At 50.0% G+C, this 24,184-nt stretch overlaps 1 protein-coding gene across 2 annotated transcripts in view; it reads right to left on the bottom strand.

Moving 5' to 3' along the window:
* The window catches only part of FA2H (fatty acid 2-hydroxylase), a 54,910-nt gene extending 31,559 nt beyond the window's left edge, over positions 1-23,351 (bottom strand). For both annotated transcript variants that reach the window (XR_014805513.1, XM_003126868.7), the window contains exon 1: positions 23,016-23,351. Coding sequence is in view for 1 of the 2 variants with exons in the window: in XM_003126868.7 (XP_003126916.4) it covers positions 23,016-23,285 (270 nt within the window). In the remaining variant the exon portion in view is untranslated. The remainder of the gene's footprint in view (positions 1-23,015) is intronic.
* Between the last annotated feature and the right edge of the window lie 833 nt (positions 23,352-24,184).

Genomic DNA, 24,184 nt, shown 5'->3' with positions numbered 1-24,184 from the left:
CTCAGACTTTAAAAAATACATTTCTTGGAAATTTCCACGATGCATTATTTAAAAGACTCTCCTGATCCTGGAAGCAAGCCACAGGGCGCTTTAAAACACAAAAAGCATCAGAAAGGGAAGACTATGTCTGCTCTCTGCCAGAATCTGGAAATTGTTCTGGGTCCTGCCTTCAGACTGCATAAGCGCCTGTGTCTGGGGAAGGGAAGTGAGTAATTCTGCAGTCAGACTCACCAAGGCTTCCACAAGAGTGACCAGCCCAAGTGTTGATGGGTGTGGCTGGACACGGGGTGTCCCACCCCCCTATGCCAGAGGACAGCTCTCTTAGAGGGTCTCCCTGAGGGACACAAGACTGTTCTGGGGCAGCAAGGATGGAGCTGAAGACCCACCCCTCCTCCTGAGCCGCCCCCCCCCGCCCCCGGGAAGGCAGGCGGGGGTCCTGGCTCGAAGCATGTTCCTGGCCAGGTCCAAGGCTGTTTGGGAGGAGCTGTGGGGAGTTCAGGGAAACAGTTCTCAGGGGCTGAAACCACCCTGCTCTCCTCATGCAGTTCCCTGGGACTGTCCCCCCGGCCAGAAGGTAAGCTGTGTGAGCGCAGAGGCCCTGCTGCCTTGCTCACGGCTCTGTCCCCAGCAGCCGGCACAGGGCCGGCGCACGAATCCATGCTGAGTGCTACATTATGAGCAGCTGGTGGCCTGTCTAGGCTCTGGGGGCCCCGGCCTGGGGAGGCCCCCGAAGTGTGGGCGGCTCAGGAAGGAAGAGCGTGACCCACTGCCTCCCAAGGCCTCTGTCTGGGCCCTGCCGAGCAGACCGGCTAGGCAGGCACTGCCCACCCGGAGCTGGAACCACTGGACATGCTGGGCAACATGGGGAGAGGGCAAGGAGGGCACTTTGAGCTACTTAGATCCTCCCGGCCACAGTCCCAGGGAAGAAGCCAGCGCTGTCCCCTCCCAACACAATGCCAGTGCCCAGCTGCTCATGAAGCACGACGTCCTGTCCTGCCGGTCAGCCCAAACCACTGCTCTTCTCTCCTGGAGATGGTCCTGCGGTCACTGCTGCCGCTTCCCTTGCGCTCCCTCCCCTGGCCACCTCTCACACTGAGTTCAGCATCCTTGGGCCCGAACCCACGGTGGACCCAGGAGCTGGTCTCTGCCAGCTTCCGGAGGTTCCAACACGCCTGTCTCTCGGGGAGGCAGCCCTCAAGGGGGTGAACCCAGGGCCAGCACCTCTTTTAGACCCTGCGGATTCAGCTCTGATGAAGACACCAAGTTCCAGACCAGCCTCCCTTAGCAACCTCTCTCTGGCAAGGACACCCCAAGTTCCTGCTCCATCCTCAGAGGTTTGGCAGATGCGGAGTGTGGTTATAATACACACTCATTTTCTTTGCGGACGAAACATGTAGGGATATTCTTCACTTCGACAAGGAAAGATGCTCACTCTCCTTTTTCTTAAAACAAGAGGCACAAAGAAACAAAACACAAGCAAAACCATGAGGAACCCTTTTGCTATAGATGGTGGTACAGAGACAAAAAAAGAAATGCAACAGGGCCGTCAGCGATGGTCCCTGTCACGTGGGGGACGCTGCAGTGGACGGAGCGGCCGGCGGTAAAACAGAGGGTTCGCATCCCGTTGAAAGGGGACAGTCCTGACTCAGGTCAGGTCAGGATGGTGCCCAGTGCTGTCAGATCTCCTGATTTCTAAGAAAAGCGGGAAAACCAGATCTCTTTGTGAAATCTCCAGATTCGAAGCCTACAAGCAATGTGCGCCTAACCAACCTCTCGGAGGCCAAACACGGCCCTCGGTCTGCCAGTCAGAAACACCCAGGTGAGTGGAGCCCTCCTGCCCCAGGACAGCCGTGGAGAAGGACCAGCCCAGACAGGCCACCTCCTGTTCAGCTTTCGCCTCGGGGATTCCACACGGAGCCCAGGTGCACCGACGGGGGTCAGGCCTGGGGGGTCAGCTGTGCCGAGGCCCCGAGTGGGTGGCTGACATGCTGGCACTGGGGTGAGGGGACCAGAGCCCCAGCGAGGCTCTAGGAAGGGCAACCCAGGCCTCCTCCTCCCTCCAGTCTGGCCAGGAGGAGCCGGGGGTTCAGCAAGCAGAAGCGGGTGGTGCTGCTGATTTTCGTTGGTGCTCTTCCCCTGCGGGGTCCGGAAAGGAGACAAATCGGTGAGGGGAGACCCAGCCGTGCACCCAGATGTTCCCTCCGGGGTCTCCCCCCGCGCAGAGGCCTGCTGAGGGGTGACTGTCTCCTGCCCACAGCCACCCACCTCAAACCCTGATGCTGAGGTGCTACCCCCGGAACATCAGAAGGTGACCTTCTCTGGAAACAGGGTCATCACAGATGCAGGTAAGATGAAGGCATCAGAGGGGGCCCCAATCCAATGTGACAGGTGTCCCTATAAAATGGTGAAATTTGGAAACACACACAGCGGAGAATGAAGGCAGAGACCAGCCCCAAACTGCCACAGATGCCCGACAAAGCACCAGGAGCCCGGGAGAGGCCCGGAACAGGAACCGAGCCCCACTCCCGAGGCTCAGCGTCCGGCCTCACAGAACTGTGACACATACACTTCTGTTGTCTCAGCCACCCATCCAGGGGACTTTGTCATGGCAGCTCTAGCCAATAAATCCAAGCCCTGAACCGGTTCCTCCCGGGTTCGAATCAGGGCCATAGGAGGAAAGGAATTTAACCAGGAAAGAGCATAAATGATGGAGGCAGCCAGGCAGATGTGGACACGAGCTCAGAAGAGGCGGCAGAAACCAGGGTCGCGGTCAGCACAGCTGCCACCGCCCACCCACCAGGCCCCTCGTGGTGCCCACATGTGGCTCTGGGAGGGGCGGGCATTCAAGTACCTCCCTCCCAGCCCACTGGTCCCTGTCCAGCAGCCAGCGGTGGCCTTGCTCCCCTTCTCCAGAACTCGAGAAGCCACGCCCCAGTCTTGCCCACACGTGCAAGTGCTGGGGCCGGGGGGGGGGGGGCAGCTGAACTGGCGGGTCCGGTGGACCGCAGCCCCCTCTTGAGTGTAAATCCCCACCCCCAACCCAGCCATGCGGCTCCAGGGACAGCTGCCCCCTCCACAGTGAGCTGACAAGTGGCCATCATTTCATGGGTATCAACACAACACTCCCTGGGGGCATGCTCCCCAGACCGGGGAGATGGAGGCACAGAGGGACCGAGGCACCAGCAGATTCCAGGACTCTCCAACAGCTGCTGGGCCAGCCAGCCAGGCACCCACTTCCCGTGCTGACCCCGCCCAGGTGCTTCATGCGTCCCCCTCTGTTCCTTCTGGGGGGACGCACCATGAGCCCCCAGCCCCCTCCAGCGCCCCAGACCCTGCTGTCCCCAGAGAGGGTTCGCTTGGAGGGTGCCCGAGGGGGAGAGAAAAGAGAAGAACAACAAAAAGCCTGCCCTCTGCACGGCAAACAAACAAGCCGACCACAGAGGCAGTGAAAGGAGGTAGTGTGCTGCGGGCGGGGGCCGCGGGAGGCGGGGGAGCCGCATAAAGGCACGTTGTTCGGGAAAGCTGGGGCTGGGCACCGAGGGACGGACAGATGGCCTTTTATCCCACAGCCTGGGTTTGGCCTGAAAACCCTTTTTCTGAAATGAGATGGTGGCACAGGCCCCGTGTCCAGCTGCCCCCACCCCATGGAGGCCCCCGGCGAGGGGGTCCAGGTGTCCCAGCACGCCGGGGCCGCACGTGGCCCAGGGCAGGTAGGAAGGGCGGCCTGGGGAGGAAGAAGATCTCAACTGCGGGAAGAAGCCTGTGTTAACAAGTCACCTAGGAGCTGGGTGTTTTCAGGAGCCAGAAACTCTGGGCTGAAATGAAGGCCGTAGGACCTGCTTGTCTGCATCTCTAACAAGCTGCCTGTCTGATGAGGCCCACAGCAGAAGCTGGACCCAGCCAGGCCCTGTGGCCAAGCCTATCCTTGAAACATTTGAAATAAACCCTCTACGTGCAAAGTAACAAAAAAAAAAAAAAAAAAAAAAAACAAACAAACCCTAACAGTAACAAAACCCATACCTGGCAGGTGACAAGCCACAGAACTACCCAAGCACACGCTCTTCCTGTCCTCCCGGTCACTGCAAGGCCATTAGCTCTGCTGGCCACTCTCCCTGTACTCATAGCAGGAAGATGGAAGGAGAAGAGAAAAGAATGGGAACAGAATGCTTGTCCCTGAGACCCCCTGCCTCCCGCTAGGGAGACGTGGAGATTGAGGACAAGACAGCCCAGCCTCCTGGGTCCCCGACATCTGTTTGCCTTGGACCCGGCAATTGTCCTATTCGTGAAATGAACCCCCCTTGGATGATACGGACAGCAACCTTGTCATCAGAAGCAGAAGCCAGCACAGGTGGGCTTTCTAAGACATCAGAAAAGGGGGTGAAAACACTAATTTACCAGGCAAAACTCACTCTCGTGTCCCCCAAGTTTTCAGGCTATTAACTTGATTCGGTACCACATCCTGCCACTGCACCTGCATCCTGCAGATCCTCTACTCTAGGCTCTAACGTCGCAGGAGGGTACCATTTCCAGGAAGTCATCAAAAGTCAAGTGGATGCGTTTTTGTCTTGTCTTGTTTTGTTTTCGGGGATTTGGAACAACTTGAGGGGAAAATTCCAGTTGGGAGCCTGGGCTTGGCGAGGGTGGGGAGTGGTGGTGACCTGGGCTTGGTCAGGGTGGACCGGGAAGCTCCGAGGCTCACCTGCTCAGTCCTGCCTTAGGAGACCCTGCCTCATCTGCACTGGTAGGATGGGCAGGACCAGGGCTTCAACTCTAATGAGCAGCGCCCGCACCTGCAGGAAATGAGCTTCTCAAGCTCATCTTGCAGATTGGATTGGACATTTTTAGACTGTGGTCTCTCAAATCTTAGACCTCAAGGCCCCTCAGGGAAGGCTGAGAGAATGTGCTCTCCACAAGGACCATGCACTTGTTCTTTGTTTAGAAAATGCAAATGATGATATTGCCCCAAACAGTAAGTCACTGAACTGTTCTGCAAACAAAATAAAAACAAATGAAAATACCTGCCTTATACCTACCACGTCTTTTTACTGCTTCAATAAAAATTTCCCCTCTCCCTGGGCAGACCTGGAATCTTCTCCCATGTAGAGTGGAGATGTTCAGAGGGGCCGACCAGCTTATCTCTAGAACCTAAGTCTGTGGAACTCGAAACCTGACTTCTTTTCCCCCCTCATTTAACCTGACAACTCCCAAGTGCACCTGCACCTGTCTTAGACCAGCTGCATCTACAGGGTGAACTCGAAAACTGCTATCTCTTCATGACTTTACAGCCATGAGTTACTCCATGTTTTATGCTCATTAAATACCATGTTGATGCTTATCGCTGTAACAGTGCTCAGCCTCAGGGAATGCTCCTCTTGAACAGCCTCAGGACGACTTTCCTTCGGAGGGTTCAGTGCCTCTCTGACAGGACCACGTGCCAGGGGCATCACTGAATATGTGACCCGGTGAGATTAATCAGAGAGAGTGTGAGCAAGAAGGAGCCATGTGTCAAGGATGCAGGGACACCAGCTTCCTGGGGAAGAACCACCAGATCAGAAGGGTGCCATCCTAGAGAGAAGTGCCTTGTGACTCTGGGCCACAGCTCTAGACAAACACTGCCTAATGGAGGTTTCGGCAATGGTGAAAATATTCTATATCGATGCTGTCCAATATAGTAACCACTAGTGCACACAGATCTCTGAAGCACTTGAAATGTGGCTAGTGCGACTGAGGAAGGAATTTTTATTTTATTTCATTTAAAATTAAATAGCCTCATGTGCCTAGTGGCTACCCTATCGGACAGTAGAGTTTGGGACTCCTACACTCCACTGCTCTTTCGCACCTCTACCTGGGTGCTTCCTGGGCGTCTCAGGCCTAACGGGGCCCCAACGAACTCTGCCTGCCGCCTCCCAAACCCGGACCCCCATGTCAGTATTCACCGCGTCCGTAAACCAAACCACCCAGCCGCTCAGGGCAAAGCCCTGACATCAACCTCACCTCTTCTCTTTCCCTCACTCCCAACATTTACTTCCTCAGCAGATTCTAGTGCTTCTGCCTCCAAGACATTTCCAGTTTCTATCCACTTCCCTCAGGCCCAGGGGACACCCGGTCCAGGCCAGCTCTTTCTGTCACCTGGACCACAGCGAAAGCCTCTTCGCTCTCTTTCTGTTTCCACTCTGGGCTCCCTTCACTCCTTCTTCCGTATGGCAGCCAGAAGGATCAATAAACTATAGCCTGACTCTGTCAGTCTTCTGCTTAAAATCCTCCAGCCCGTCCTCAGGATCCAGTCTAAGCCCCCCCCAGTGACCTGTGAGTCCCACGCGGCAGGGCTCCTGCCTGCTCTCCCCATTCACCGACATCACGCTCCCTCACCCACAACGCACCCGCAACGCCGGAGCCTCCTTTTGGATTCCTGATGTCACCAGGTCCTGTCATACCCAGGACCTTCAAACTTGCTGTTCCCTCTGTCAAGAATGCTGTTTTACCCAGTTCTTTTCAGGACAGCCCCCTCTCCCCCATCAGATCTCAGCTCCCCTGCGACGCCTTCCCTGATGACCCTCAGCAGAAGCTGCAGCTGTCACAACCTTTGTACTAAAATATATTTCCTTCCTTTCTTTATATCTATCTATCTATCTATCTATCTATCTATCTATCTATCTATCTATCTATCTATCTATCTAAAGTATATTCAGAGTTCCCGTTGTGGCTCAGGGGTTAACGAATCTGACTAGGAACCATGAAGTTGCGGGTTTGATCCCTGGCCTTGCACAGTGGGTTAAGGATCCAGCATTGCCATGAGCTGTGGTGTAGGTCGCAGACATGGCTCGGATTCCATGTTGCTGTGGCTCTGGCGTAGGCCGGCGGCTACAGCTCCGATTAGACCCCTAGCCTGGGAACCTCCATATGCCATGGGAGTGGCCCCAGAAAATGCAAAAAAAAAAAGACCCCCCCCCCCAAAAAAGTATATTCTGTTATAGATCTTGCCAGCACTTGCAATTGTCCTAGCTTCCTCCCTGCACTGGCAGTTACATCCCATGAGGGCAGTGACCAGTTGTCTTTTTATCGCAGCACTGAGCTTAGTCTGGGCATGAGGAGCCATCCAGTATGTACAGTTCAAGAGAGGAAGGAATGGCGGGGAGAAGGAGGCCACACTGCAAGCCCCTGGCACCAATGAGGCTGTGGCCAGCCTTAGTTTTGGAGACCACGACCCGTCCCTGACCAGGGGGAGGGTCCCCGGTATAGCCGTGCACCTGTCCAGGTAAAGACAGAATGAGGGCAGCAGGTCGGTGCAGACCCACATGCCTAGCTGGGGGATGGGGAAACCCGAGAAGCTGAATGTCACCACTCTGCAGCTCCTCCAGGGGGCAAGAGAGTCTGAGCACACAGCGACTCAGATTCCAAAATCACCTAACATCCTTCAACCACCTCGGCTGTGACTGAAGGGGCTCATAACCATACTGTTTCAGTTTTATCTGTGCATTGTTTTGCAGATCTCACTGCAGCCACACACAGTCCTGCAGGGACGCAGGGAATAAGGAAACAGAGGCCGCCAGAGGTTTACTACCTCGTGTGATGTCACATTGCTGATGAGATGCAGAGCTAGACCCAGAGCGGGCTGCAGATCCCTGGCTCCTCCTCTCTCTCGGCCATTCAACACCCACCATGCAACCGCTCTGCATCAAGCGCCACCCTGGGAGCTGGGGGATGCGGCTTCTTTAGTAACCCGGAGGGATCTGCCCACCAAGCCACTTTGAGCAATTCCAGGTTTTCCAACGCCATTTGCCCTTTGCCCTGAGCCTTCTAGGACAGTGGGTTGCAAACTTTACGGTGCTTCTGAGGCAGGCGGAGTGCTTACGGAAAGCAGAGATTTCTGGGATCTTACCTCCATAGATACTTTTTTTTTTTTTGTCTTTTTGTCTTTTTGTCTTTTTGTTGTTGTTGTTGTTGCTATTTCTTGGGCCGCTCCCACGGCATATGGAGGTTCCCAGGCTAGGGGTCGAATCGGAGCTGTAGCCACCGGCCTACGCCAGAACCCCAGCAACGCGGGATCCGAGCCATGTCTACGACCTACACCACAGCTCACGGCAACGCCGGATCGTTAACCCACTGAGCAAAGGCAGGGACCGAACCCGCAACCTCATGGTTCCTAGTCGGATTCGTTAACCACTGCGCCACGACGGGAACTCCCACCTCCATAGATTCTGATTTTATATATGGGAGGAATGGCCCAAGAATATGAAACATACATCCTTATGATAATCAATTCCTTAATTTAGTTATATGTACATGTTTTCATCCAAGTGAACATCAAACTTTTCACATGAGCCTTAAGTATTAGAATCTCTGTTGCTACTCAGGCAACATTTTTCTAAATATAACACAGTTGTCCAGTGTCTCCCATACTCACTTCCATCTTGCTTATGTGAGGGGCTGAAGTCATGTAATGATATTTGTATCGGGAGGAATAGTATCTCTCACCCCACCCCACCGCCATATTCATGTCCACCCAGAACCTTGTGAATGTGACTTTATTTGGAAAGAGTGTCTTTGCACTGATCACGCTAAGATGAGGCCATCCTCGGTTAGGGTGGGCGCTAAGTCCAATATGACTGGTGTCCTCCTAAGAAGAGGGGACATCTGGAGATGCAGAGACACAGGGAAGAATGCCTGTGTGCAGAGGGTGGCAGAGACTGGAGTTACTTATCTACAAGCCAAGGGAGAGCAAGGGTTGCCAGCCCCACCAGAAGCGAGGAAAGAGGCAAGAAACAGATTTTCCCTTAGAGCTGCCAAAAGGAACTAATCTTGACAACACCTTGACTTAGACTTTGAGCATCTAGAACTCATCTGCGAGCATCTGTGAGAACAGATTTGTTGTTTTAAGGGCCCCATCTGTTATTTTTTTTTACGCTGCTCGACAAAACGTATACAATGTCACTAGAAAGGTGATGTCTTGCTGCATGTACCACTGACACACTGTTACTTTGCTTTATTTTCCCACTCATCCTTCAAAAACATATTTGTGAGTGATGTCCACAAGATAACTAGCCACTATGTTTCCAATATTTTATTAATTTTATAAGGTGAAAGAATCTCACCGTAAATTACTTATATCCCTACTACCTAGATCCTACCAGTCACATTCTACTATTTCTTTTTAAAAGCAAGTTTTAAAGGCCGGTGCATACCAATATCTAACTCTTGACAATCCTTAGAAGTGGTTACTAAATATATGTTAAAATTTATTTGCCTCCTTAGAGGAAAACATAGGCCAAACACTCTTTGACATAAACGACAGCAGCAACTTCTCAGATCCACCTCTTAGAGTCATGACAGTAAAAACAAAAATAAACAAATGGGACCTAATCAAACTTCAAAGGTTCTGCACAGCAAAGGAAACCCTAAACAAAACGAAAAGACAACCCACAGAATGGGAGAACATCTTTGCAAATGAAGCAACTGACAAGGGAGTCATCTCCAAAATTTATAAACACCTCCTACCGCTCAATACCAAAAAAAACCAACAACCCCATCCAAAAATGGGCAGAAGAGCTAAACTGACAATTCTCCAAAGAAGACAGACAGATGGCCAAAAAACACATGAAAAGATGTTCAACATCACTCAGTATTAGAGACATGCACATCAAAACCACGATGAGGTACCACCTTACACCAGCCAGAATGGCCATCATCCAAAAGTCTACAAACAATAAGTGCTGGAGAGGGTGTGGAGAAAAAGGAACCCTATGACACTGTTGGTGGGATTGTAAATTGGTGCAACCATTGCGGAAAACGGTATGGAGAGTCCTCAGAAAACTAAACACAGAACTACCATTTGATCCAGCAATCCCACTCCTGGGCATCTATCCAGAGAAAACCACGACTTGCAAAGACACATGTACTCCGATGTTCACTGCAGCACTCTTTGCAATAGCCAAGACATGGGAACAACCTAAATGTCCATCGGCAGAGGAGTGGATCAAGAAGATGTGGTACATATACACAATGGAATATTACTCAGCCATTAAAAGGAACGAAATAATGGCATTTTTAGCAACATGGGTGGACCTAGAAATTCTCATGCTAAGTGAAGTCAGTCAGACAATGAGACACCAACATCAAATGCTATCACTTACATGTGGAATCTGAAAAAAGGACACAATGAACTCCTTTGCAGAACAAATACTGATTCAGACTTTGAAAAACTTATGGTTTCCAAAGGAGACAGGTTGGGGGGTGGGGGATGTGCTGGGGGTTTGGGACGGAAATGCTATTAAATTGGGTTGTGATGATCATTGCACAACTAAAATGTAATAAATTCATCAAATAATATAAATAAAATAAAATTTATTTGCCTCCTTAAAAAAATTGGGTATAAATTTCATATAGTAAAAAATTACCAATCTTATGTGTATCATTTGCTACATTTTGACAATTACATGCCTCCTTGTAGGCACGGCCCACATCAAGATGTAGAATATTTCTATCATCCCAGAAAGTCCAGGAATCTATTTTGAACAAACTCATTTGATTTTCTTTTTCTTTCTTTCTTTCTTTTTTTTTGCTTTTTAGAGCCGCACTCACAGCCTATGGAGATTCCCAGCCTAGCAATCTAATCAGAGCTACAGCTGCCGGTCTACACCATGGGCACAGCTACGCCAGATCCAAGCCGCATCTGTGACCACCACAGCTCATGGCAACAACGGATCCTTAACCTACTGAGCAGGGCCAGGGATCAAACCCACAACCTCACGGTTACTAGTAGGATTCATTTCCACTAAGCCACGACGGGAACTCCACTTCTCATTTGATTTTGATGAAAGGAAGTGGAGGGGGTTTAAGTATCCAGTTCCCTTGGCCAAAGGGACAAAAAGTTTTAGATTTGCAGGGCTTTGCAAGAGAGATACCAGGTTCCCTGGGGCTCCCGCCTGCTCACCCAGCCTCGGGCTGTTCACACACAGTTAGAACTCAACCTGTAGGTCCCTTCTCCCACCACAGGCTGTGGACCCAAAGCAGAAAGTACACAGGACCTGTCCCCAGGCTGAGTTCCAGGGGCAAGGCTGTTCCCTCCACACCCCTCCCTCTCCCGCCATCTCCTGCTGGAATCACTACCATTTCATAACCCACTGTGCACCCTCTTCCCATGGGCTTCCCATAGGTTGTTGGGCTTCCCTGAGATGCTTTCTCCCTACTCCAGCCCCGTAACCTCGGGGTCAGGGCACGCTGGGCAGCCACAGCTCTGCAAAGGCAGACGTGACCCTGTTTCTCCAAGGCCGGCAACATGGCCCAGAGTTGACGCTCAACTCTCGTCCTGCCCTTTGCTTTCTCTGGTGGAACAGAATCCTGGCTGGAATAGAACAGAAGGAAGGTGGGAAACAAAACCAAAAACTAATGGCTATAAAAAAGAACAAAATGATGCCATCTGCAGCAACACGGATGGACTTAGAGATTATCATACTAAGTGAAGTAAGTCAGAGAAAGACAAATACCATATGATATCACTTATATGTGGAGTCTAATATACAGTACAAAAGAACTTATTTATAAAACAGAAACAAACTCAGAGATTTCAAAATCAAGCTTATGGTTACCACAGGGAAAGCAGCTGAGGGCGGCGGTGGGGGGAGTGGTTAGGGATATATTAGAAGGATGGGAATAACATATACACACTCCTGGGGAGTCCCTGTTGTGCAGCAGTGGAAATAAATCCGACTAGTATCCATGAGGATGTGTGTTGATCCCTGGTCTTGCTCAGTGGGTTAAGGATCTGGCATTGCACTGAGCTGTGGTGGAGGTCACAGATGCAGCTCAGATCTGGCATTGCTGTGGCTGTGGCGTAGGCTGGCAGCTGTAGCTTTGATTTGACCCCTAGCCTGGGAACCTCCATATGCTGCTACTGTACATAAAATAATTAATAAGGACTTACTGTATAGCACAAGGAAATCTACTCAATAGTCTGTAATAACCTACATGGGAAAAAAGAATGGATATATGACTATATACATATTCGTTCATATATATCAGTTATGTGTATATAACTGATTCACTTTGTTGTACACCTGAAACTAATACAACATTCTAAGTCAACTATACTCCAATAAGACTAAAAAAAAAAAAAACTAATGGCTAAAACTTAATAAAAATGAATGATTTCATTAGTACAGAGTCCAAGAAGAGACTAAAATATGCCAGTGGATGTTTGATGTGTAATAAGGGTTTGTTTTTTTTTTTTAAATCAGTGGAAAAAGACAGTTTATTCCATAAATCTACTGGAATAACCAGTTGGTCATCTGGAAAAATATAAACCTAAATTAATCTCTATTTTGTTCTTTTCACCAAAAAAAACCCTCCAGATAGATAAAACATTTAAGCAAAAAACAAACAGAAACACTGAACTATGAGAAAACGAAAAAAAAAAAATTTTTTTTTTTTTTAGGCCACACCTGTGGCATATGGAGGTTCCCAGGTTCGGGGTCAAATTGGAACTACAGCTGTCAGCCTACACCACAGCCACAGCAATGCCAGATCCTTAATCCACTGAGCGAGGCCAGGGATCAAACCTGCATCCTCACGGATGGTAGTCAGATTCATTTCCACTGAGCCTCGATGGGAACTCCTACTATAATATTTTTTGCTTTTATGTATAAAATCAAAAAGTAGGGTGGTCTTTCTAAGAATAATAAGATGATAGCTTTACCTACCTGGAAAACAGAAAGGTTTAAATGGAAGAAAACATGTTAAGCTAAACAACAAATGAGATCTGGAAACAAGTGGTAATATGTCTGATGGAAAATGGGCTAATATTCTTTATTATCTATTATTATGATATAAATAAGAAAAAGATGGACTATACATTACAAAGATGGGCAAAGGACCTGAATAGGCGGTTAACAAAAAAGGTGCAAATAGTTTACAAATACATAAAAAGACATTCACGAAGTTCCCGTCGTGGCTCTGTGGTTAGTGATCCCAACTAGCATCCAAGAGGACTCAGGTTTGATTTCTGGCCTCTCTCAGTAGGTTAAGGATTGGGCGTTGCCCTGAGCTGTGGTGTAGGTCACAGACAAGGCCCAGATCAGGCGCTTGCTGTGGCTGTGGTGCAGGCCAGCAGCTGCAGCTCCAATTTGACCCCTAGCCTGGGAACCTCCATATGCCACAGGTACGGCCCTAAAAAGACCTAAATAAATAAATAAATAAATAAATAAATAATTTAAAAATATATAAAAAGACACTCACTGTCTTTCATAATTCATATACATAAAAATTTAAACAGGAGGCAATTTTTTCACCCACTGACAAAGATTAAAAACACTGGTAATTTACAGCACTGGTGAGCATGTGAAGAACAAAGCATTCCTGCATGCTTTTGGAGGGAGTTTTAATTAGCACAACCTTCTTAGAGGGCAATTTGGCAATACTCATCAAAATACCAAGAGGATATCTTTTTTTTTTTTTTTTTTGTCTTTTTAGGGCTGCACCCATGGCATATGGAGGTTCCTAGGCTAGGGTTCGAATTGGAGCTGCAGCTGCTGGCCTACGTCACAGCCACAGCAACACCAGAACAGAGCCGCATTTGTGACCTACACTATAGCTCACAGCAATGCCAGATCCTCAATCCTCTGAGCAAGGCTAGGGAGCGAACCTGCATCCTCATGGGTATCAGTCAGATTTGTTTCCACTGAGCCACAATGGGAACTCCCCAAATGGGTGTCATTTTGATCTAGAAATTCCAGCCTACATGACAAATTTATTTGCATATGTGTGCAAAATGATTGTGTAAGGATGCTTCTTGCAGCATTGATACAGTAAGAAAAAACATCCATAGGGATGGCTATTAAAAAGAATAAAGGAAATCTTTATTGCCGATATGGAAGGAAGAACAAAGTATGTTTTTAGGTGAAAAAAGTAGCACGTTGCCAAGCAGTGTGTACCATAAGACTCCTTTGTATGGAAAATAGGAAGAATAATGCATCTGTTTCTATGAGACTGCGTAAGAAATTGTTGATCTCGCCTACACAGGGACTGGGTTGGGAGGGGCACTCGATTTTTTCTTTGCACATTTCTTTTAATGATTTAAATTTTTGTATGAACACAGTTGATACAAATTACGATGACAGAGAAAAAGAGGGACAAAATGATGGCTGGGGTTGTGATATTCTGATAATATACAATGTAACAAAATACAAAATGCACATGACTGCAAGTGAAATTGAAAATCAATGCAAAAGCTTCAAAAAATTAATGAAGTCAATGAAAGTGAGGGAAAGCTGTTTTAGTTACAGCTCCACGGCCAAAGAAGGATCTGGCAAAAGTTAGGCTGCTTAAATACAGGCAACCAACAAAGGATGAGGCCCTTCAAAGGAGAACTCGTTTATCAAAAGATCAAAAGAGACCCTTGGCCCTAAAAAGACCTAAAATGACCCTCTTCGTTGTCATGCTGTCAACAGCCAATGCAAAGTTTAGAATATCACCTCATGCTTTCATACAATTTACCAGAAAAACCACACATGTGCAAGAAAACACTACTTGATTATTTGCTCAATTTAAGAATCAGCATGCAAGTGCAATCGCAACTTTGCTGTCAGATTAAAATAAACTGAAGAAACCTTTCATTTCCCCCCCCCCTTTTTTTTTGGGGGGGGAGGTCTCTTTAAGGCCGCACCCACGGCATATGAAAGTTCCCAAGCTAGGGGTCGAATCGGAGCTGTGGCTGCTGGGCCTCCATCACAGCCACAGCAATGCTGGATCTGAGCCTCATCTGCAACCTACATCACAGCTCACAACAATGCTGGATCCTTAACCCACTGAGCGAGGCCAGGGATCCGATCTGCATTCTCATGGGTCCTAGTCAGATTTGTTTCCAGGAACTGCTCAGTTTCATTTTTAAAGATAATCAATTTCCCTCTCCCAACCTCTTGGGTCATCTTCTATGAGATTTTGCTCTTCATTTAAAGGAGACTGACTTTAAGTGGCCTTTAACCCTAGGAGTCAAGTACTTTCCTACTTAGGGTCAAGGAACAACTGAATTTTTTATGTACACCGTCTCAAAGGGTCTCGCCTGGAACAAGAGGAAGCAACCACGAAGCCAGCTGGTCTGGCTTTTTCCCTGACTTGGGCGGTGGGGGATACAGGATTACAGAAGCTGTATTTATTTAGCCAAATGGAACTGCTCTTCATTCCTCATGGCAGCCAGCCTCAAAGTATGTGCCTTAACTTGACTTAAAAATTTGAGGTCTTTCTTGGATTTTTGTGGGTAAATGATATTTCATAGATATTCAAGATTACATAAGACAAGGGACTATTTATTAACAACGAAGTGGGTTATTACGCACAATTAACATTTGGAATTTATGAAACGAAGCTAGCCATTCCTCAAGCTCCCTGAAACCTCCGATTCCACTTCCTGAGTACCACGCAATGCTAAGCAGTGTCAAAAAGGTCCTGCCAGGGCACCAAAGAACGGCGAGAACTAGAGCTCTGCTCCATTTAAATTCTAGTTGTTTTAAAGGAGAAATTATGACTAATTCACTTGGGTAATTATCAACCAAGTTTGTTGCAGATTGCTTGGCTCAAAGTGTACAGTCACATGTAGTTGCATCAGTGGAATTTTTGGCCACTGGTCTTCCTGTAACAGGACCTTAAGACATTGTGTATGAGTTGTAGTAGCTCAAATATGTCCAAGCAAATCTCCCCACATTTGCTCATCTGGCACTGCTTATTTAAACACCTTACAATATACTAACAAAGTTCAGAAAACAAAACATTTGAATAATCTTGTTTTAGGGCAATGCTTTACAACAACAAATCCTGAGTGCGCGACTTCTATTTCTCGGTGCTAAACTTTATGGGTGTTGCGAGCCTTAGATTTGTTGTCCCTCAGTCTTATTATTTTATGAGCTTGTACTCCGTTGGAGGGCAAGTGCCGGTGGGGAGGGCGGTCGTTGGAGTTTTCTGCCCACCTGAGATGAGTGGCACTTACAGAAGACTGAGAATCACTGTTCCGAGCTTAAATGCTTTAGGGAACTTTGCATGAGAAGACCCGGGAAAGAGAAAATTGAACTGGAAACCCAGGCAACCTGGGTCCTGCTCGTGCATATCATCCAGACACTTCCAGACACACGGGGACAGGTCCAGCCCCGAGAGCAAGGAGGGCTCTCGGTTGGCGTTTTCTATGGTTCATTTCACTTCTACACTTGCGGGGGACTCAAGGGCAAGGGTGACCTGCAGGAGCCTGGTATGGAACATGTTTTGCTAACTCTTCTTGGCTATGAGGGCAAAGGCAGAAACGGGTGACTCACTTGATAGTGGTCCATCCTTTCCATCAGCTCCCAACTCTCTTAGCTAATAAAGAAGAAAGTGGAAAGAGATTTTCTCCCCCCACATTTTCCTACTTAAAGTATCTTGTGTGCTAACATTACCACTTTCCTTTTCAACTCGGCACACATCTCGGTTTTCCAAGCAGCTCATTCATTCATTTATTCAGACATTTATTACTTCCTGTTGGCAGGCACCAGCGTGCTAGTGTCTCCTAGGGAAGCCTGGATGAATCAGACAAGTCCAGTCTTCAGAGCGTTTACAGTTTCGTAGGGGAGATAAAACATGTAGTGAAAACACAGGGAATAAGGAAGAATATTATGAATGCTGCAATAGGCCAAGTGCTATGAGAGTCTGGGAGAAGGAGAAAAACCAGCCCTCGAGGGGGCGGTGGCAAGGAAAAGTCTCTGTGGAATAGATAGTGCTTGAGCTGGACTGAAAGGAGGTAGCAACCGGGAGCCACAGAAGGTTTAGGAGCACCGTAGTAACAGAGCCAAGCGATCTTCAGAAAGCATCACAGGCAATGGGCCGCAGCAAGTGTCATCAGGGAGAGAACTGCCTAGGGGACCACTGCACAATGAGCAGGATGGGGCTCTGGCCAAGGTAGGGGAGTAGCGGGTGGACATCCTGGAAGCAAGACTAGGGAGGCTCACGAGGATCAGCACGGGCTCCATCCCAGCCACCGGCTCTCCTCTTCCCAGGGAGTCCCCACTTTCCTTTCTACAGCCTCTGGGTTCTCTGGGCCAGAGCAGGCAGTGGAGACGGCTGGAAAACATAGAGCGTCTCCCAGATGAAGTCCTGAGTGAAAGAAGCTGCACAGCAGAGCACACACTGTGTGTGATTCCATTTAAGCTTTGTGCACTTTTCTGAGACGTGAGGAGCAGGAGAAACGGGCAGTGGAGACTGAGCTGTGATGACCAGGGGCATAAGGGCTGCGGTACACAGGAGAGGACCCCCCCCAAAAAAAACCTATGTCCCAATACCTGGAACCCGTGACTATTTTACCTTACATGGCAAAAAGGACTTTGCAGATGTAATTCAAGACTTTGTGATGAAGGGACAATCCTGGATTACCAGGAGGCAAAGGAGGGCTCAATGTAACCACAAGGCTCCTTATAAGTAAAAAGATGGAGGCGGGAGGATCAGAGTCTGAGAAGGAGAAGTGACAGGAGGACTGAGGTCAGAGCAACGTGATTGCCGGCCGGGGGCAGGAGCCAGGGCACACAGGCAGCCTCTAAAGGCTGGAAAAGGTGAAGAAATGGATTCTCTTCTCGAGCCTCCAGAGGAAGCCTATCCTGCCAATTCATCTTTGACTTCTGACCTCCAGAACTGTGAGAGATACATTTGTGTTGCTTGATGTCCCTGCGTTTGGGGCAAGTTGTTACAGCAACAATAGAAAATGAATGCAGGTGGAAAGCCAAGCGGGTGGGGCATCCAGAAGCCAGGTGAAGCCAGCGTATCAAAGAGGAGGGAGCGGTCACCGAGTCAGGAGCTGCTGTCAGGCCAGGTGAGAACCGACCACCGGGTTTAGGGAGGGCGAGGTCCTGATGACCCTGGCAAGGGCGCGTTCAGGGCTGAGGTGGGTTTCAGAGGGCACAGGACGCTTATTACTTATCTAAATGAATGTAGATAACATATAGGCCAAGGATAAATGTGTGCCCGAAGGATGAATGAATGAATGAATGAAAGCGAAGACGACGGGTGCTGCTTGGGCATCCATTTGCGTTCTTCGCTGGCCATGTTCCAAGAAATGATTACTCGCAGGTGTTTCTGGGATTCCTGTTTCTTTTTATTTTCCCCAGAGAGTCCTAATTTCCCAACTCTCCCCCAATTTGGGTCTCAAAGCCCCTTCATTCACTGAATTCTGGGGTGACACCAGAGAGCTCAGAGAATCACAGCGACTTTGTCCCTGGACCTCTAACAGCTGGTCCTAGCTTCGTCATCCAGCTGAGGCCCACCTGGCACCACAGCCCTGCAAGTCCCTGGCAGGAAGCAAAGGATGGTGGCTGCTGATTGGCCAGGCAGGTCCACTTAGGAAGCCCTCTTGCAGCCCGAGTGGATCTCAACTCCCTTCCGTTAGCAGACTTCTCACGTCCACGCTGCTCTGCGGGTGAGAGCAGTGTGGCGAGTTCCCCAAGCATCAGCTTTTATCTGAGTCCTCTGCTCAGGCTGGTGCTCCTGGCTGGCTGTGCTCAAGCTGTTCTGGAGCCTGGGTGGGGTGGGAACCCTGAGGCTTCCGGCACCTAGATCTCCTCCCTACTGGCCATCCCATTTACCATCCAAACTCTGAAGCCCTGAATGGCTGGACCCCTAAAGCCTGGCAGAACCACAGGTGGCAGAATCTGTTTTCTTCTCGGCTCCTCAGAAATAGATACACCCGTGGGGTTAGGACGTGGCACCCAGAGACATGCAGGTAGCAGGGTCACCCCCAACAGCAGGGGCTGGGCAGTCGGGGCTTGCCTTCCCCCAGGGTCTTCTCAAACAGAGGGCTTTCCTCGGGGGCCGAGGTCTGGGTGTGTGAGATGGGGAAGGATGAGCCGTCCCTTCACAGTTAGTTTCCTCTTTGGGGCACGTTTGGAATGAGGGACGTATTCTGGCTGGACCGTGATGAAAGCTGCAGTTCCCTCACCATGTGTTTTTTTTTTTTTTTACACACAATTTCATCTCTTTCATCAGACCAAGAAAATGAGCCACTCAACACCAGGGTTGAGAAGCTCTGCCTCAGGTGTCTTCCAAAGTGTGATGTTTATTACTCCATGACGGCACTCGAGACGATTTCAGACAATAGGAGAATGAGCACTTATTTTAATAGCCCTATTTTCTGGCCTCACCCAGAGCATGTGGAAGCTCCTGGGCTAGGAACTGAACCTGCACCACAGCAGTGACAATGCCAGATCCTTAACCCACTGAGCCACCAGGGAACTCCAATTAGTAGCTCTATTATTATTATTATTATTTTTTTTTTTTTTGGTCTTTTTGTTGTTGTTGTTGTTGCTATTTCTTGGGCCGCTCCTGCGGCATATGGAGGTTCCCAGGCTAGGGGTTGAATCGGAGCTGTAGCCACCGGCCTATGCCAGAGCCACAGCAACGCGGGATCCGAGCCGCGTCTGCAACCTACACCACAGCTCACGGCAACGCCAGATCGTTAACCCACTGAGCAAGGGCAGGGACCGAACCCGCAACCTCATGGTTCCTAGTCGGATTTGTTAACCACTGCGCCACGACGGGAACTCCTATTTTTATTATTTTTTAAATTTTTATTTATTTATTCTCTTGTCTTTTGTCTTTTTTAGGGCCGCACCCACAGCATATGGAGGTTCCCAGGCTAGGTCGAATTGGAGCTGTTACGGCCAGCCTATATCAGAGCCACAGCAATGCCAGATCTGAGCCGCATCTGTGACCTACACCACAGCTCAGGGCAACACCGGATCCTTAAACCACTGAGCGAGGCCAGAGGTCAAACCTGCAACCTCATGGTTCCTAGTCGGATTCGTTAACCACTGCACCACGATGGGAACTCCCAGCAGCTCTATTTTTAAAGTGCGTGTACAACCTGTGATATCTTTGGTGTTATTGCCTAGGGTGAGTAAATGGTAAAACAAAAAATGAGTCCACTTAAAGACAAATACTAAAGAGTTCAAGTTGAATGCAATTTGAAAAAAAAAAAAAAAACTGGGACAGTGATTCATGGATGACCTAAGTCTGGGAAACACAGGACTTCCAGTCTTGGGAGACCTGGACCTGAAGTTCCTTCCTTTCCTACTTCTTTAAAAAAACAATGCCGGCTGCAGCTCGATCAATGGACTTCATGCTCCACTAGCAATGTGAGCTGCTCTTGCCTAAGCCTGGAGTGAGGAACCCTGAGAGTCAGGGTGAGGAGACTTCTAAGCCATCACTGAGTCACTTTGTCAAGGCAAGCGTTCACTTTCTCAAGTCCAAGGCTACAGCAGACCTTGTCTCATCCCCACAGTGTGTTGGCTCAAACAAGTTCGACTTGTTTCTCGTGTGTGTGTGTGTGTGTGTGCTTTCCTGTGAGTGTGAATGTGTGTAAGTGTGTACAGAGAGGGGGTGTGGCAAAGAGAGGAACAAGGGAAACCAGTGGGGCCAAGCCTTGCCCCTGGAATTTAACAGCAGAGCTCAGCGGGCTCCCCCTCAAGGACCACACGTGGGAAGAAGGACTCTGAGGAGGCACCATCCAGAAATGAGCCCCAGCCACAGAGCTAGCTCATGACAAGCCCCTTCCCCATCAATGCCCCTCCTGGTCCTCACATTACAGGAGCCAGGTTCTAGCCTCAACAGGTGTCAGCATCGCTGCCTGGTCCAGCAGGAGGAGAGGAGGGAGATGAACAAGGCAGCATGGTGGTGATGGTAGTGGGGTGTTGCTAGAAGGGCTTGACCAGAGAGAAAAACTGGAATGTCTTTTCTCCTTTCAGGCCTTAAGAAGAGGGCTTCTCTCTGAAAGGATGCTCTGGTTGGGATTTCTCCTCTATCTCTCTCCCCCAACAAAAAGGCACCTCTTCACTAGCTTCCAGAAGCTGACAAGCAACTGGAGTACTGGGTGACCATGGCTACTGGTCAAGTTTGGGCCATTGATTTATATGTGTGGTGTCAGTTTTTAGCTTTTTTCCCACATTCTCAGGTGGGCGTCCAGATATCAGGCCTGAAACATGGCCACACCAGGGCTCTTGGGGTAACAGGTGCGTGCTGGGGTAGGAACAACTTTAGACTCAGTCTTCTCTGAGGGGCAGGTAAAGCGAAGCAAAACAAGGCCACGTTAAACCATAGTGTTGGTTGGGTAGCAGAGCTGGCCAGGAGAGATGCTCTCAGTGGTGCTGGGAGGAAAGGCCACACACACCCTAAGGCTCCTCTTTAGAGGACACGGTTACAACGCAGGTTGGCTTCCATGAGCCATGGCAAGCCTGGCTGTCTCTAGTACTCTGGCCCCGATCTCTCATTTCCCGCACTCAGCTTTAGTTCTATCCATGGCGAAACATCCTGCCCCTTCAGCAAACATCATCAGCTTCCAAGATAAAATTGGGCTCCCAGTGCAATGTTGAGTCCCAGCATTAGTAGCTAGAAATCTCCCCAGTTGAACCTTCCCTTCCCTCTGGTTGTTGTCTTTATTAACAAGGTTATCGTCTCCCCTGGGCTACAAGGTAGCCTCCTGCCTAGTCTCCTCACACCCACTTGGGCTCCCTCCACTCCTTCTTGGCACTGCAGCCAGGATGCTCTTCCAAAAATGCAAATCTGACCACGCCACACCCCTGCTAGAATCCACTCCCTGGCTTCCCGTTGTTTTTCGAATCAAGTCTCAAATCTGACCACAGCGGCCCTGGCTGATCTCCAGCCTCCTGCCACTTCCCCCTCCTTGCCCTTCAGCCTCTGGTCACATCGGTTTTATTTCTGTCCCTTGACTATGCCAAGCCCTTACCCGTCAGAGCCTTCACACACTCTGTTCCCTCTGTCTGGAATGTTCTTCTCACCACATGTGACCTGGTTAAAGCTCTGCGCATTTATTCGCTCCCAGTGTAAATGTCACTTTCTCTAGAAAACTCTCCCCAAATCCTTCTCCTCCAGGTCCATTCTCTGATCACACCAGGCAATCGAAGAATTACTGTGGGATTAGCATCATTCCTCATTAGCCTATCAGGTCCATGGAGATGGCATTGCTTTTGTCCACTGGTACCCCCTCCGTGCCTAGCTCAGGGCTGCCAGTCATTAATGGACCAAGTGAGTGACTGAAGAAATGATTAAAGAACTAGGCAAGACGGCCCAGGGCAGAGTCAGTCTGTGCTGGCCTAGGCCTGCCTGTGGATAGGGCCATCTCCCAGGCCAAGGATCCTTGGGGTGGAGAGAACATTGATTTTGCAATCAGATACAGTTGGTTTTGCCACTAATTAGCTGTTTAACCTCACAAAACAGCACCTCTCTGAACACTCGTTTTCACATCAGAAAATGGGGATAACAGATCCCACCCCAGGCTCAGTCAGAGGCTTAAATACACAAGGATCCTGCAGCGCATAGCAGCTCAGAGTGCCACTCACTTCTCCCCAGCAAAACTGGCTTACACCTGTCATGTCACTCCTTTGGACACACAAGCCAGCATGCACGACAAGGAATAAAGGGAGGCCTGAGAGGCGGGAGGACACAGGCCACCCAATACTCCACCGCAACCTCCCCGGCCAACCAGGGAAGCCCTAGTGCAAGACTAGGATGGCACCAGGAAACCAAAGCCAGCTGGGAAGGGTGACGGATCTGTGCCTTTTAGAAGCAGGAGTAGGTGAGATGGGTAGAGAAGGACAGGTGAACTTGGAAGCTATTACTCAAACAGAAATGAAGAGCAGTTGCCAAGAGGGAGAGGCCGATAAGAGAACAGGAAGGAAAGACTGGATGTGTGAGGGGCTGGAAAAAGGGGATCCAAGTTGTCAGACGGCAGAGGCTGCGACAGGAACCAGTCAGAAGAAGTTGTTTTGGGAGGTGAGAGAAGTATCTGATAGAAGAGGGTGAGAGGAAACGTTGGAGAGGAAGGTCAAACTCCTGGGGTGGGGGGGGGCATGGCGGCAGGCAGTGACCTGTTACCTGGAGAGAGGTGAGGGCGGGGGCTGTCACCTTGGGTCCTCCTAGAGGGCAGATGAATGGAGCTTGCCGGGGAGTGGAGAGTTGGGGGAGGGGGGGTGCGGAGGGTGTGACCCTGGCCTCCGCTGTACCTGAGGGTCTCCTTGCAGGTCGCCCACGTAGTACTGCTCGAGCCAGCGGCGCGCGTTGGCCGAGTGTCGGTGCGGTGGCCCATCCAGGTCGGCGCTAACATCCTGGCCAGCCCTTGCCCGGAGCAGCTGTTCGCCCCCCGGGTGGTGCCGCACGAAGTCGGTGAGGTCGTAGAGGCGGGCCCCGCAGCGGACCCAGCAGGCGCCCGCCGCCAGGCGCCGCTGGACCTCGGCGGGTGAGAAGGAGGCGGCGGGGGGCCGAGCGGGGGCCATGACGGGAGACCGGAGCTCGCAGCTCGAAGCCCGGGCGTCTGCTCGGCGGCCGCCCAGCGCGCCTCTAACATCCCCTGAGCCGCGGCCGCCTTGACCCGCCGAGCCGGCCGCCGCCGCACCTGCTCATTTGCATGTCGCGCTCCCATTGGCCGCTCCGCTGGACGCTGCCCGTGCCCGTAGGGCCCCTTCCCCATTGGCCCGCAGGAAGCCGCGCAGACCCAGGCGGCCCGGGTCAGGCGATGCCGGCCCACCGCCAGGTGGCCCCGGGCAGGTAGAGTGCGCGCCCGCCAGGTGTATGCCGTCGCAGGAGACCAAAGGAGGCGGGCGGATGCAACCAGAACAAGGCTCTGGTCGCCAGGGGCTAGATGGACGTCCTTGGTGGCCTGATCGCGACTGGAATAACTCTGCTGCTGCTGCTGCTGCCTTGTGGGGGAAACTTGCAGGCTTCCACCCTCAGGCTCGAGGAAGGGGGGAGGAGTGGAGGAGGCAGGGTGAGGACTAGAGTAAGGCAAGTGAGACACTGGCCTCTGGCGCCCCCAAACTCAGTAATCACAATATAGATTTAAATGTACTAGTTTAAAAAATCATGTAGAGCACAGGATACGAATGTGCTTAATGCCGCTGAACTGTACATTTTAAAACGGTTAAACTGGTAAATTTCATGTTACCTATATTTTCCAGAGCAGAACATATATAATAAAGGATTTTTAGAAATAGGAATATTGGCAAGTCACAGGCTGTGGGCTTACCACCTGCTTTTGTAAATAAAGTTTTACGGGAAGCAGGACTAGTGAGGTGAGTGTGGAAGGCTAGTGAAAATGAAGGGTTGGATCATGTCTTTAACACTTTAAATTTCGGTATTTTGTGCATCATGGATTTTTTTTTTTTGCATTAGTTCT

The sequence above is a fragment of the Sus scrofa genome, chromosome 6, assembly GCF_054392235.1.
Source record: "Sus scrofa isolate SSC_HxYL_T2T_F1_AM1 chromosome 6, Sscrofa_HxYL_maternal_Yorkshire_Landrace_v2.0, whole genome shotgun sequence".
Lineage (NCBI taxonomy): Eukaryota > Metazoa > Chordata > Mammalia > Artiodactyla > Suidae > Sus > Sus scrofa.
This window is presented reverse-complemented; position numbering and strand designations above follow the sequence as displayed.